General features: G+C 38.8%; 1 protein-coding gene across 5 annotated transcripts in view; it reads left to right on the forward strand.

Moving 5' to 3' along the window:
- The first annotated feature begins 6,037 nt into the window (after positions 1-6,037).
- Positions 6,038-13,535, forward strand: part of UBAP2 (ubiquitin associated protein 2) — a 75,570-nt gene continuing 68,072 nt past the window's right edge. For all 5 annotated transcript variants that reach the window (XM_017746584.1, XM_017746585.1, XM_017746586.1 and 2 more), the window contains exons 1-3: positions 6,038-6,177; positions 10,060-10,137; positions 11,762-11,872. In XM_017746584.1, the coding sequence (XP_017602073.1) occupies positions 6,079-6,177; positions 10,060-10,137; positions 11,762-11,872 (288 nt within the window). In that variant the 5' untranslated portion in view covers positions 6,038-6,078. The remainder of the gene's footprint in view (positions 6,178-10,059; positions 10,138-11,761; positions 11,873-13,535) is intronic.

Here is a 13,535-nt window from a genome sequence, read left to right on the forward strand (position 1 = left end):
AGAAGCTTCAATATTTTTAAAGAAATGATGAGGACAAGTCTGCAGGATGTTTATTGAGTGTAGCTGGCAGATTTTGGTTAAAACTAGAGAATCACCAATATATACTGAAATGTGAAGCACATCTCTTAGGCAGAGACACTGGGATAATAGGAAAAAAAATAGATATTGTGAGAGGATTTAAAAAAATAAAGTTAATTATAATACTTAACTATCATGGTTGAAACATGCTCTACTAGTGGAAAACATGCGCTGTTCAGTCCCTTGTCCACATCATGCCTTTGGGCTCTGAATATGTGACCAGCCTTTGCCTAACTCTAGTCTTTTGAGGATGAGCACTTTCTCTTCCAAAACTTCTTCCAAGTGCTGTCTTGTCTTTTATTTGTAAGACCTATTTGTATATTTCTTTGTCTTCCTTTGCATAGCATGTGTTCAGGAGTATTAATCCTTAAAATAAACTTTTTTTTTCTGGTTTTAAAGAAAAGTTGTTGATTTTTGCAGATGGGGGTGTGTTCTTAGCTAGTTATAAATTGGCCTGGCAGGATAATCATTTCAAGTAACAACTCAGAGGGCTTTCAAAAGGTGGATAAGAATAGTCACTTGGTCATTGGCTGCAGTTTGTTAATATGACTCGAAGTTTATATATTAGTTTCTGTGTTTGTGCTCGTACTCATGCTGCTGCCAGCAATACTCTTTCCTTGGTAAAACATGGGAGCATGCAGGTAGTAAAATTTCTCTCTCTTTTGGTATTCTGCCAGTGAAGCAGGTCAATATTTTTCCTATTTACCGTAGAAGACTGTAAGATGAGACGTGAATTCTCCCAGGATCCATAAGCTCCTATAGTTCCTTGGGGCGATACAGACACTGAGTCATCAGCACGGCTCCTGAGGAACATGACTCTTGCAAACTCTTCCTGTTTCAAGCAGCAATGAAGATGGTGAGATGCTTTGGACAACAGCACTCGAGGGAAATGCATTACATTGATGCTTTGCAGATGTAATTTTTTTCCTCTGTTCTTTTTCCTCATGCTCATGTAACTCTACAGCTGTAGCAGTAGAATCTGACCTCACTGTACATGAGTAGTTATGCCCTCCTGAAGCAGTGTCCTGCAGCTTTTTCCCAACCCTGTCACTGTGAGAAATCCTTGACTGGTAGCTTTGTATTTTGAATATAAAAAAGCAGTCACACTTTTAAGGTGTTCACAGAGATCTTTGCATGGTTTCTTTATCACAGCTCCTTATCTGGGAATCAAGAAAGTAACTTTCTTGAGACTGCTTCAGGAAAGGAATTGAAACTGCAAATTTTTTTGCAGCTGATGGAAGTGAATATTTAACTTCTAGAGGAATATTGAAAGTCAGTTGCTATTGCCATGCCTGGTCAGTTCCTGGAAGTTCAGGAATAGATTTCCTGTGTTTTGGGGACTTGCAACCATGTCAAGTCAATTTTTATTCTCTGTATCTCTAGCTTTTCTGACTTCGTTGAGTCTAAAAGGCTTAGAGTTCTTGATGAAGGAAGGTTTAACAACAGATCACAGAAAACATTATGATAGCTTTAAAAACCTGCTTTTTATGTTGATATGTGTTCAATTAATCTTTGATTCTTTGCCTTCATCTTTTCCTTCTAAAATTCAATGCAAAAATACAACTAAATGTGTTGGATAAGACAAGGGGTGGAGGCTTTGAAGGGGGAAATTTGGTAGTTTTAGGAAGGGTTGAATTATAATACTTCGTTAATGCTTTTGTAAGCTGGAATAATCCTTGCCATTCCATGTTACACATTACTGGAGCTGCAATTGTAGTGTAGGTCCTTGGACTAAAACTCGCTGTACAGACAGAAAACTAAAACAAACAAAAGGTTGATATTTGGAATGGTTTTCATCTTGGATTCTTCTGTTGCTTTCCATTTTAAATGGAATTTTTAAAATGAAGTCTTAACTACTGATAAAGGCATTTTTATATTTTAGTTTTGTTTGGGTTTTGCCTTTTGTTTGTTTTTAGATTGGTAAAGACAGCCTTGGTCTGTGGGTACTAGGTTCACTACAGTGAAAAAAGAAAAAAACGTTTACAGGGATCTTGTTCATCTTTGTTAATTGTCATGAGGGGATACAGCGACTTTCTTTGCACAAGAGTTTTGGGAAGCCCTGTCTCCTTCTTTTATACTTTCTCCTTTTTTTTCACTAGTGCTCTGTACTAGTGTATAGAAAGTGATGAAACTATTACTAGTTTCATTTAATGTTTTATATGTTTCTTCAAATACAGCTGTTTTGGTTGCTTATTAGAATTGCAGTGTCTGCAAGGTCAGATGTTAACTGCTGATGAGGGACTTTTGCACTGCACCAGACCCTGACATGGAAACTGAAGCATCTGCTTCTCTGAGTATTTTTATCTTTATTAAACAGATTTTAATTAAGAGTTTTCTTCCTCACAGTCTCAAATCTTATTTCCTCATTTGATCTCCAGTTAAAATTAAGTTCATCAGTTTGTGATACCCTGCTCATTACTATTACAGTAGCCTGCCAAACAGATTTGAATATGAGGAGTTGGAGAGAATAAGAAGCTGCTTTGTGAGCAAGGAAATGTTCTTGTTCAGTCCCTAATTAATATAATTAATAATATCCCACTTATGCTCAAAATGTTGTCACTGTGATAATTTGGAGGCAGTCACTCTGCCTCCCTGCTGCCTGTTGCTTCCTTACTCTGTGGAAGGGCTTGAAGCCTCAGCCATGTGTCCCTGCTCAGTGCAGTGTCTTAAGGTGGAGCATGGCCCTCCAGCTGCTGTGTCTGGACACCGCCAGTAGACAGTGGGAGCCAACTTAAGGAGAAGTGCAATAACAGTATTTTGAAAGTTCTCTTTTTATCAGGCTGCCAGTTGTGCTTTTAAGAAGACTGGATTGTGTCTGATGGATTATAACATGTCCTTGTTGGCTTGTTGGGGAGTGTCAAACTGAGCATGGGGTTCCACACTTGCCTGAAGCAAGTACAAGTCCATACTGCTGCCTGTATGTTGCTGGGTTATTTTTTGATTCCAACCTGCCAAATTGTGCTGCTCATGTACCGCACAGTCAGGAGGATGCAGATCTCCTTTAAAAACCCTGTTACGCTGTTCAGGTTGTTTGAGCTCTGTTCCCACAGCAGCCTGATCTTTCTGTGCCACTTCATCTCCCAGGAGTGTTTCAGCCTTTTGTGTGCCTGCCTTTTTTCTTATAGTATCCTTTCATCCTGAAGAACAAATGTGGCTTAAGCCGTGGTGGCACAGACACACACTGAAAAATGCATGCTGGTAAAAGGAGAGACAATGTGCTTGAGGAACCATAGGTTGCCTGGCTGTTAAAGTGTGGGGTAGTTCAGCATGTGCTTTGCAAACACATAGGAGACTTTAATGTAAGTGTCTTAACTGTCCTGTCTAAAATATAAATCACCATATTTTGAGTAGCTTTGGTGAAATTGGTGAAAATTGCACTGGCAGAAATATATCAAAATTCCTAGGTATCATAATAACTATGATATTAATTCAGAAATTATGAACAAATTACCCAATGGAGTTACATTTTCTCAACAAATCTTAGGTCACAATGGGCTGATTCTAGACAATCATATTTGAAACTATAAGCTTGTCTTTCAGTGAAGTTAGTGCTTGCTCGTGTGCTGTCTTCAGGGTTTATTGCGTTCTCATTGTTCTAGGTTCAAATTGTGATAAGCAGTCTGTTCCTTGGAAATACAAACAAACAAAAAGCTAACCCAAAGATCATTATTATTCTATATAAATGGAAGTTTTTGGATGTTGTCAGTCCAGCCAGCAAAGCTTATAAAGCAGATTTTAACACAAAGAGCTGAAGTAATGCTACTGCAGACTCAACTGAAAATGTCCACACATCTTTAACACATCAGTGAATGGCCACGAGCAGATAGTCAGTGATAAATGTTGAACTTGCTGCCCAGACCATCTCCACATCTGCTTTATATTTTGCTTTCCATAGAACATGGTGTTAGGAGCTCATATAACTTTTTGTTTTGTCTGTATCTGGCCTTTATATCAGACACAATGCTCTGAAGTTCTGTGTGTTCTGGGCCTTAGAAGGCAATGCAGTTTGACTATATTAAGGGACTGTGAGACAGCTTGGCTTTGGTCAGTGTATTCAAAAAGTTGTAGAAACACAGTATTCCAATTCAGCTCATACTGCAGTCAGTTCCTGATAAACGTAGGCCTTTTCTTATAGAAATAATACTTTTGTCTCAGACATTAAAGCATTATTGACTACTTTAGCTAGTACATAAATAAATTCAATGTCAGGGTTCAGTTTTGACCAACAAGAATGTATTTCTAAAGTCAAGAAGAGATTTAGATGATAATGTAGGTAATTTTCCTTTTGATTGTAGATGAGGCTCCTGAGCATCATGAATTGGTATTTAAACTGAAGCATCTCCTTGCAGCTTTAATTATGAAATACACATTACCTGTGACTACCAGTGATCAGTTGGGTGTTGAACCGTCCTACTCCATGTGATTGCAGTGTGTACTTATCTTCCTGGAGAAAAAGGAGACTGAGGGGAGACTTCATTGCAGTCTGCAATTTCCTTATGAGGGGAAGAAGAGGGAGGAGAGTCAGACACTGATCTCTTCTCTGTGGTGTCCAGTGACAGGGCCTGAGGGAACAGCCTGAAATTGTGTCATGGGCAGTTTTCTTTGGGTATTAGAAAAAAGTTCTTCACCCAGGGGGTGGTTGGGCACTGGAACAGGCTCCCCAGGGAAGTGGTCACAGCACCAAGCCAGACGTAGCTCAAGAAGTGTTTGGACAATAATCTCAGACACATGGTGGTGTGACTTTTGGGAATCATCCTGTGCTGGGCCAGGAATTGGAGTTGATGATCCCAGTGGGTCCCTTCCAACTCAGCTTACTGTGTGATTCTGTGATTATTGTGCACTGAGCTTGGTGTTAGCCAGCTTGCACAAAGCTGTTGCCCTGGCAAGTTGTGTGCTGAGGCCTGTTCATATAATGGGGCTGCAGTAAACACACTTTCCTGCTTTTTGCACATCTTCTGCCCAGGTACACCTCTTGCAAATTATCCTTCCTTCCAAAAAATTGCAGTTTTACTTTCTAGCCTTATGGGGACAGAAACCAGGCAGTTGAACATGACCATTCTGACCATTTGAAAGATCTGTTTCCAGTTACTGTAGCTGCTATAAACCATGCTCATTGATTAATCCTGTGCTAAATGCTGTACAAACAGGGGGAATAATAATGCCTTGTTTCAAAGTAATTTTAGTACTAGAGAACAAGTAAGAATGATAGCTGAGAGCCACAAATGGGATAGCAATGATGTGTGTGTGGGATTTGGGGTTTCTTTGGGGTTTTTCTGTTGCCATACAGCCATGATATGTTTAAAGCAGGGTGATAGGTAGTTTTATAAATCGTTTCTGTAAATATGAGGGGGAATAAAACAAAAGTACTGACTGTAGAGGCTGGATTTAAAGGTAAGCATCATAATTTCTCTTAAAAATGAGAGATGAGAAGTAGAATTGGGATTGGCCATGACTTCCATGTATGTGCAGGAAAAACAGTTTTGATGGTAGGGAAAAGAGGAACTGCCTACTTCATGAGTATGACTTTTGTGTAGTTTTGTTCTGAGTGGGTGTGAGAGCAGTTAAATTCCAGGTATCAAAACTAGACAGCAGGTATTAAAGAAGTTTGAGTGATGGAGCTGGAGCTAAAATTTCAGCAGAGTAGCCAATAAAAAAAAGTCTGTATGTTAAATAACTGGAAAAAGCTGTGAGATTTAGATGTTTTTTAGAAGTACAGATTGAGGCAAATCCCAATCAGCTGACAAAAATGCTTTCTATCCACTGCATTTCCCCCTTTAGTGTAAAAACTGCAGTAAATCCAATAATAGTGTATTAAAGCTGCTTTCTTATGAGTCTCTGTATAGAATCAATGGTAAATGCAGGAGGAATTCAAACTACTGCATTTATGTTATTTGGTTATTGAATCAGTACCCACCTTAACTCATGCTCTTTTTTTTTTCTTTTTTTTTTTTTTTTCCAGATTTTGTATTTTGTACATACATTGTTTTGTATATACTGTATATGATGACTTCGGTGGGCAGTGAACGTACCCGGGGCACTCGGGACAAAATGCAAATTTCAGCCACACAGCCAACACAACCACAGAAACAAGTAGTACAGGTATGTGATGTGCTACTGTATCAACTTCTTTGACTTGAAAGTGACAATGTAATGATACAAATTTCTTCCCTGAGTCAGTAAAAACTGAAAAAAGATGGAATGAAAACTCATGGTTTATTTTGGAAGATTATGCTTGATTACTTGCTTTAATTACTCAGTAACACAAGACAGTGTTAAGTTATTCCTGTGTTGTCTCTAAATGAGTTTTGTGTTCTTCAGCAATGTCTCCTATCATAGAGGAATTCTATGCTTGTGTCAGGATTTCAGTCCTGTGACCTCACAGTCCTCAGGTCTCAGCTCTTCCATCTGCTGGCCTCCTGATGGTAGAATATTTCTGGTCAAGAGAGAAATTTGGATGGATGGGAGAAGCTTCATTAGATGTATGTTGTGTTCTACAGCATGACTCAATGTATCTACAGGTCACAAAATCCTGAACTTCTTGCTCAGTGACCTTACCAAGTGGAATGGTCATCCACTAGCATACTAAAGTTTTCAGTATCTGTTACATGGAAATTAAGTTTCACCTCACTGCCATTGCTTCTTGGTCACAGTAGTTGTGTGCTTGTGTGGGTTACAAAGAATTTTTCTGCTTCTGGCAACTCAGTATTCTCTTGATGGATACATCTCAAAATTCAAAAACTGCTGGCAGACTGTGGATAAGTCTAGAGGTGCTCTGCAGGGAAATATTGTCTTTTATTGTTTTCTGAACTGGTCTTCAATATGGACACCCTCTTGGTCTGTTTTGCACAGAATTAATCATGTGACCTCAAACCTTTATCACCTCCTTGAGTTGCAGCCCTTGGCATAGTGGTGGTTCATGGTAATGTATCGATTTAGAAAGTGACTTTCAGCAGATGAGTTGAATTTGGTTTATTTTAAAACAAGGCTGCAGGAGTATGGCGAGCAACCTGGCAGAATTGGTGGCTTCCCCTTTTCTGACATTTCACAAGACAGCAGTGGAGTGCTTGCCTGGTTGGATTCCCTGGCACAAGGCAGACATAGGCAAATGGGAGCAAGTCCAGTGAAAAGCTGCAAAGATGGTTGTTACACTGAAACACAGAATGAATGAGGAGTGGCTCAGAGATGTGGGTTTGTTCAGCCCCGAGAAGATAAGGCAAGGTTGTGTCTTCTATTCAGGTACCTCATGAAAGGGTATAGGAAAGGTAGAAACCAACTCTCCTCAGAGAGACGGTGGCACAAGATACAGCACTGGTAATTCCAACTGTTAAAAGGAGAAAAAAAAATTACTGTGGGCATGGTCATGGTGTATCACTAGAGGACCTTCCCAAATTACGGGATATATTGATTTTAGGCATTGAGACCTTTTCTGCATTTTGTCCATTTATTCTACCTTTTGCATAATAGATACTGGTTCTGTCACTTCAGTGGAAAAGGTGGTTATTTCGTATGCAGCAGTTACGTTTTAATGCACTGTATATTTTACTGTTGGTGTATCAGATGGACCTTTCTGCTTAGTCAGTCTTTGGAGATCAACAGAAGTCTGTGGATTTAACTGTTTAATCACCACTGATTCATTTTTCTGAATATATAATAGTGTTTATTTCCCAAATGGAAATTCCACTGTCATAACATCACATTGATCATAATTTAAATTATTTAAGAAATTACATCATGTTTCTTTTGCATTGCTTCTGGATAATAAATGGCCATTTTACCATTTGTAAGATCTATGTCTATTACTGTCATAATCTTGTGTTTTGTACACTTCTGTTTTCTGGTAGTTTGAAGTTTTTAGTTTACAATTTTTTCCATTCTTATAATGAAAAGGTAATATGTCTTGTAAGGTTGAGTTCGGGCTGTCTCATAGTGCTACTACTTTCTTAGTCACAATTAAAACTTAATTATACTCTTGATTAGGATACTACAGCATCAGTTCTAACAATGGTGCCTTAAAAGTAAAGAATCACTACTTGCTGGGTAAAAGGCCAGAATGTTTTGTGGCACTGGTCTGATGTTTTTGTGTAGTCATCTTGTGGTTTTTGTTGTTTTTTTTTTTCCTTCTGAGTCTTCAGTTCCATCTGGGTGTTATCCACTGGCATGAATATGGGTGATATTGCATCTACAAGTTTCTAAGCTCTCTGAGGAAAACTGAAGATTCTGTCACACATTTGTAATTGTTTTAAAATTGGTATGTTTTTGTCTTCTAACATGGGCTTGAAAAAAACGTTTGTTTACAGAAAAAAATGAATCTTAGTGGATTCCTGATTTTTGGTAAAATATGCCATCATGTCTCTACAGAAGTTACATTGTCTGAATGTTTTTGCTCTGGATATCTTCAAAGAAAATCTCTTCACTAGCTTGAAAATCACAGTGTGCCTGTGGAGGCTGTAATAAGAGTGAGAAGATGGATCAACAAGACTTAAATTACTGAAACCAGGAGACATTTTGGTTCTGTAGTCTGCTGAGCTCTCAGCAGTCACCAAGAGCAAGCTCCTTTGCTCAAAGCACCTCACTGATAGGGAGGCTTCTGTGGAGGGTGGAACTGAGGAGTTCCAGTGCAGGCTGTCCCCTTATTACCCAGTGGAGTGACTTACGAGGCTGTCAGCATGACACTTAGAAAAGGTGAAGTAACTCAGAATATGTAACCGTGTTACAAATGTCTCTTGGAATGTTGTCTCTGAGCACAGATGTCACTTCCCTCACGGAACTGGGACAGCTGCGGTAACTTTTCAGCAAATAAGCAGGTGGTGGTGTACGTTGAAGTAATTTTTAGACTCTTCTCAGCATTTATGCTTCATGATCTCCTCTAGAGCTTGCATTTGTGGTAAACTCCAAAAGCTAGACAGTCTGAGCCTGATTAGGTCTGACCTTGTGAGGCACAGAATTTCATATGTATATCCTGTGAGGTGGCATGCCAAATGGTGAGAGCTGCCCAGGGTGAATCCTTTCTGTCAAAAATTCCAGTAGATGAGCTGGTCCACTCAATGAAGAAGAACCTCTGTAGGCTCAGCAGCCTCATCATGGGTCCTGGCTCTCTTCAGTATCAGCTTTCTCTGCATGCGACTCTACAAAGACAAGTAGCCTCTTGTCTTTGAGCAGAAGTCAAATGAGGTCCAGGATCTTGTAGCACATCTTGTCTTTGGTATTTTCTCGGGAGTGCAGTTCATAGGCTGCAGGTGCCGCACTATGAAGAGTGACCTGTGTGATGTGACATCTCTGTTAGAGTTGTTTTCTCTCAGGGGCAGCTGTTTGGATTTATGGTACTTGACTGCATCTCTTTCAGTCTCTTAGCTTTTGTGCAAGTTGCCAGTGTGCATTTTTGTCCAGAAACATTGCAGAAGCACCAGGTACTTCATCAATAGCAAGTTCCTTTACCAGTTTTCTGAGACCAGTCTTTGCTTGTAAAAAAAGCCCAGTCCAGCTGTTCATGGGCAAAGTCTTGAGACATGACTCAAGTCTTTTTAAGCTCATAAAACTCCAGAGTCAGGTTGTTGTTGGGAGAGCTGTGGAAGGTGATGTGAGCAGGGATCATCAGAGGTGTGGTTAATTTAGAGATACCATTGCGAGTTTGTTGCAAGAAAACTCTTAACTCTGGAGTAGTAGATCCTAAATGAAATTAAAAGCGTTAATGCTAAAACATACCCTGGTGCTTCTATGTTATTATATGGTGGTCTTGTCAGTGTGGTGACCTTTAACTGTGTTTCAAACAGATTAGAATGTGTTGAAATTGCTTCTCTCCGAAATAACATACAAAACTATAAATGGGAATAGACAAGATATTGATCCCTTCCCCACAGCATCTCTGTGCTTGTTTTGTATGTTCTTTTTGAGAATCTGTAGGAAAAAACAGTGACACTAGGATATACTTCTAAAAAGTATAGTTGCCTTTTGTGTACTTTATTGGATGTTATCTTTTTTCAGGCAACAGCAGAACAGATTCGCCTCGCTCAGATGATCTACGATAAGAATGACGCAGATTTTGAAGATAAAGTGAAACAAGTATGTTTCTTACATGCAAGTTTTTTTTTGCCTCACAATAAAATGCTCTAGAGCTGGCTTACATTTTGGAGCTAGAGCATCTGTTTCTGGTTTAGATGAAACTTTTTCAGAAGGACATAAGTTTAACTATGAAAAGATGCTCTTATTGCACTGTAAAGTCTGTTTACAAGAAATTTTGTGGTGATATAGCTCTGACTGTATAGTTATATCAGTGTATTTTGCTTTGTAGACAAACCCTTAAGCCAAAACTCATTTGTGCTGATGTCTCGTCCACAGTGTATCTCTTTAGTATGGTCCTGATGATTAATGATTTTCAGAATAAAGAATGCATTTGGCTTGTCCACATGTACCTAAATGTGAGAAAAATGTCATGTGTGTAAACTGAGTTTGGCTGTATCTTGGAAGTTTTTCAGGAAAAGTAAAAGTCTAATGATAGCTTAAAGGTGAATCAAGGTGTTACTTACAAAAATAAATAATCTGACCTCAAAGATCTGCGTATGCATTAAAATGATAGAATTGCAGTGTATAAATGAAATCTCATACCATTTCCTTTCCTTGGTGAGTGTTGGGTGTTAGATAATCAAGGTTCCTTTACCCAGTTATAGCTGAGACTATTAATTCAAGCAGTCCTGACAGTCTGGGTCTCTGTTCTGTTGTGGCTACTGGTGATTTTGTCATAGTGAACACATCACAACTCAGGAAGAACCTGTGAGTACACCCAGGAGAGAAGAATGAGCTTGAATGCATAAATGCAGCAAAGCAGCAGATTTCATGATTTCTTGTCATCTGTAAAACTACCTCTGAAGCATTATTAAATTCTTTTTTTTGTTCTTGTTACAAACTAGTTCTGTTGCTGTGCCAGAAATTAAGTCTTGTACTTCATGAAGTAAAAAGACCCTAATCAATAGTGCTTGTTGCTGTGCTGGTGGGAAGGAGATGAATTAAGTTCTGCATAGAAAATCTCCAATATTTTACCTTCTGCATATGTATTTCTAGCTCATGTAGGTTTTGTTCTTTGGATTAAGTTGCTGAATGCCCCATGACATATTATTTCTGTCCCACACTTGTCAGGATGTACACCACGAGTTCAAGGAGCATAATTCAGAGCTAGGTCTCCTTAATCAGCTGTTGCTTGTGACTCTGGTGTGGCTTTATGCTAAAATGGATCAAGGGAGCTAGTCTGTCTGAAAAATAATGTATTTCTTAGTCTGGATGCTTTTCCAGGTGGATCTATTCTCTGCCATGTCTTGCTGTATGTCTTTTCTCGCACTGGGATAAAGAGGGGCTAATTTGGTGGAGAAGGAGATAGGATGATACTGAAACTACTGTGGTTCTTTACATCTTTACACTGATATACTGCTTTATCTGCATTGACAACATTTGCTGCAAGCATACAGAACAAAAAAAGGTGTGAAAGAGTGCTTTCTTGATTACCAATTAATTTGTGCTTCTTCCTATCTCTTGTCTGAATCCCAAGCAGATCTGTAAAATGCAGATTTCTTTTTTCAGGATATTAATTTACTCTGACATGGTAGCTATGCACTTTGTTGTAATCTGTGGTCATACTCTTATTTTCTTATGATGATAATTTAGATATTTTAACATGTCTGACTTTTACTGCCAGCTTATGGAAGTGACGGGGAAAAACCAGGATGAGTGCATAGTAGCACTACATGATTGTAATGGGGATGTGAACAGAGCAATCAACATACTGCTGGAAGGAAGTTCAGACACGGTAAGGTTTTACTTCCTTGTTAAACTGCTCCTTCTGTTTGCTGTGTTTTTCAGCTTCTAAGAGGAGATTGGAAAAGTTATGTTTCAGAAGTTTTCAATTCCCATGTCTCCATTCAATTTCTTTTGAAGGAAATGGAAACTGGGGCAGTTCTCAACTGCATTCATACCTTGGAGAAGGCTGAATCTGGAAAATGTTGTGGGTGTTCAGCTGGTCTCTTGCAGAGTTCCTCTGCTTTCATTTACATGCAGCAGTTTTAACTCTGCAGCAGAACTCAGTTCTCCCTCACACACAAGCCTGTTTCTTGCTGCAGCTTTTGTAGTTCCTGTGTAGACCCTCCACAATTCTGAGGTGTGAGACCATCACAGTGGTCAATCTTTGTAAACCTAAGGGCAGGGAGATATTTTAAGTTGTGTAACTTCTGTAGGTGTGCATTGCTAGTATTGAAGTTGGAGGAGGTTTCCACATCTGCAAGTTGCATTGATAAGGCTACTTATGACAGGAAAGGATGCAGCAAGTAGTTGCTTCTTTAACTGTGTTGCTCATGTGCATGTCTTAATTGAGAAACTGGAGGGGGAGACCAAACTATGTATATACAACAACAAATAATGTCGCTTAGAAAGTTGCACAAATTTTTTATCCTAAGAGATACTAAGAAAATATATTTTACTGCAGTTGAAGTTTTTCCTGGAGGGATTTCTTACTGTTTGTCCTTAAATTAGATTTCATCTCGTCCAAGTCGGGCAAGTAACCTGGACTTCCTTTCTTGATGATGAACACTCAGTATTTCCTGTGATTTGTCAGGATGTGTACTCTGGCTTATTGTTAATGAGGAAACTCACCTCTCACACACCCTAAGTCTAGGACACACACTGTTCTGACTAAGGGGACTTTCATTCCTATCCCTTTTCATTTTTTATCAGAGTTGAGATATTCTAAAACACAGAAGTATATGATATTGACAAGTTGGGAGTGGAAGAGAGCATTTCACCTTAATTAAATCTGTCTGTTCTCTCATACTTCTCATATTTGCCATTTTTTAGTTGAGAGTAGTTTGCTGGTTGATAGAGAATATGAATCCTTTCTTAGTTTAGCAATTTGTTGTAACTGATCATGACATGGAAAAAAACTATCTGAACTCATTTATCAACTAGAAGTGATGTCAGTATGTTCTGCTCTCTTGACAAGGCCCTCTTAACCCACTGCTCTCTGTAGACAACATGCAACTTAGAAACAAGTACAGAGAACTTGAAGGAGTCAAGGAGGAAGGGGTATTAATTGATGAGTGTGAAAAAATTTATTCTTTATGAAAGTTTGTGGGCCTCCAGTTGGAAGGGTTTGTTTTAATACCATTATACTTTAGAACAGTTTAACCATGGATTTGATAGAAAATTGTAAGCTGAGGTACTACAAATTCTGAATGCAGATTCCCAAATCTCTTTTTCTAGTCTCACTCTGCTTTGATGCACTTGATATTTTTTTAAACTTGGTTTGAAAGATGTGTCCATTCAACTGAAGGAATTAGAAGAGCAAGGAGTGATAGCTAAAATGTGTATTTATAATTTATTTGGTACTCAGCCAGTTTTGTCTTAGTCTTTTTTTGTTTGTTTTGGGGTTTAAAGCTGTGATCTACAAGCTGTAAGCTGTGTGACTTAGTCTCTATAAA

Source organism: Corvus brachyrhynchos, unplaced genomic scaffold (assembly GCF_000691975.1).
Source record: "Corvus brachyrhynchos isolate BGI_N302 unplaced genomic scaffold, ASM69197v1 scaffold139, whole genome shotgun sequence".
Lineage (NCBI taxonomy): Eukaryota > Metazoa > Chordata > Aves > Passeriformes > Corvidae > Corvus > Corvus brachyrhynchos.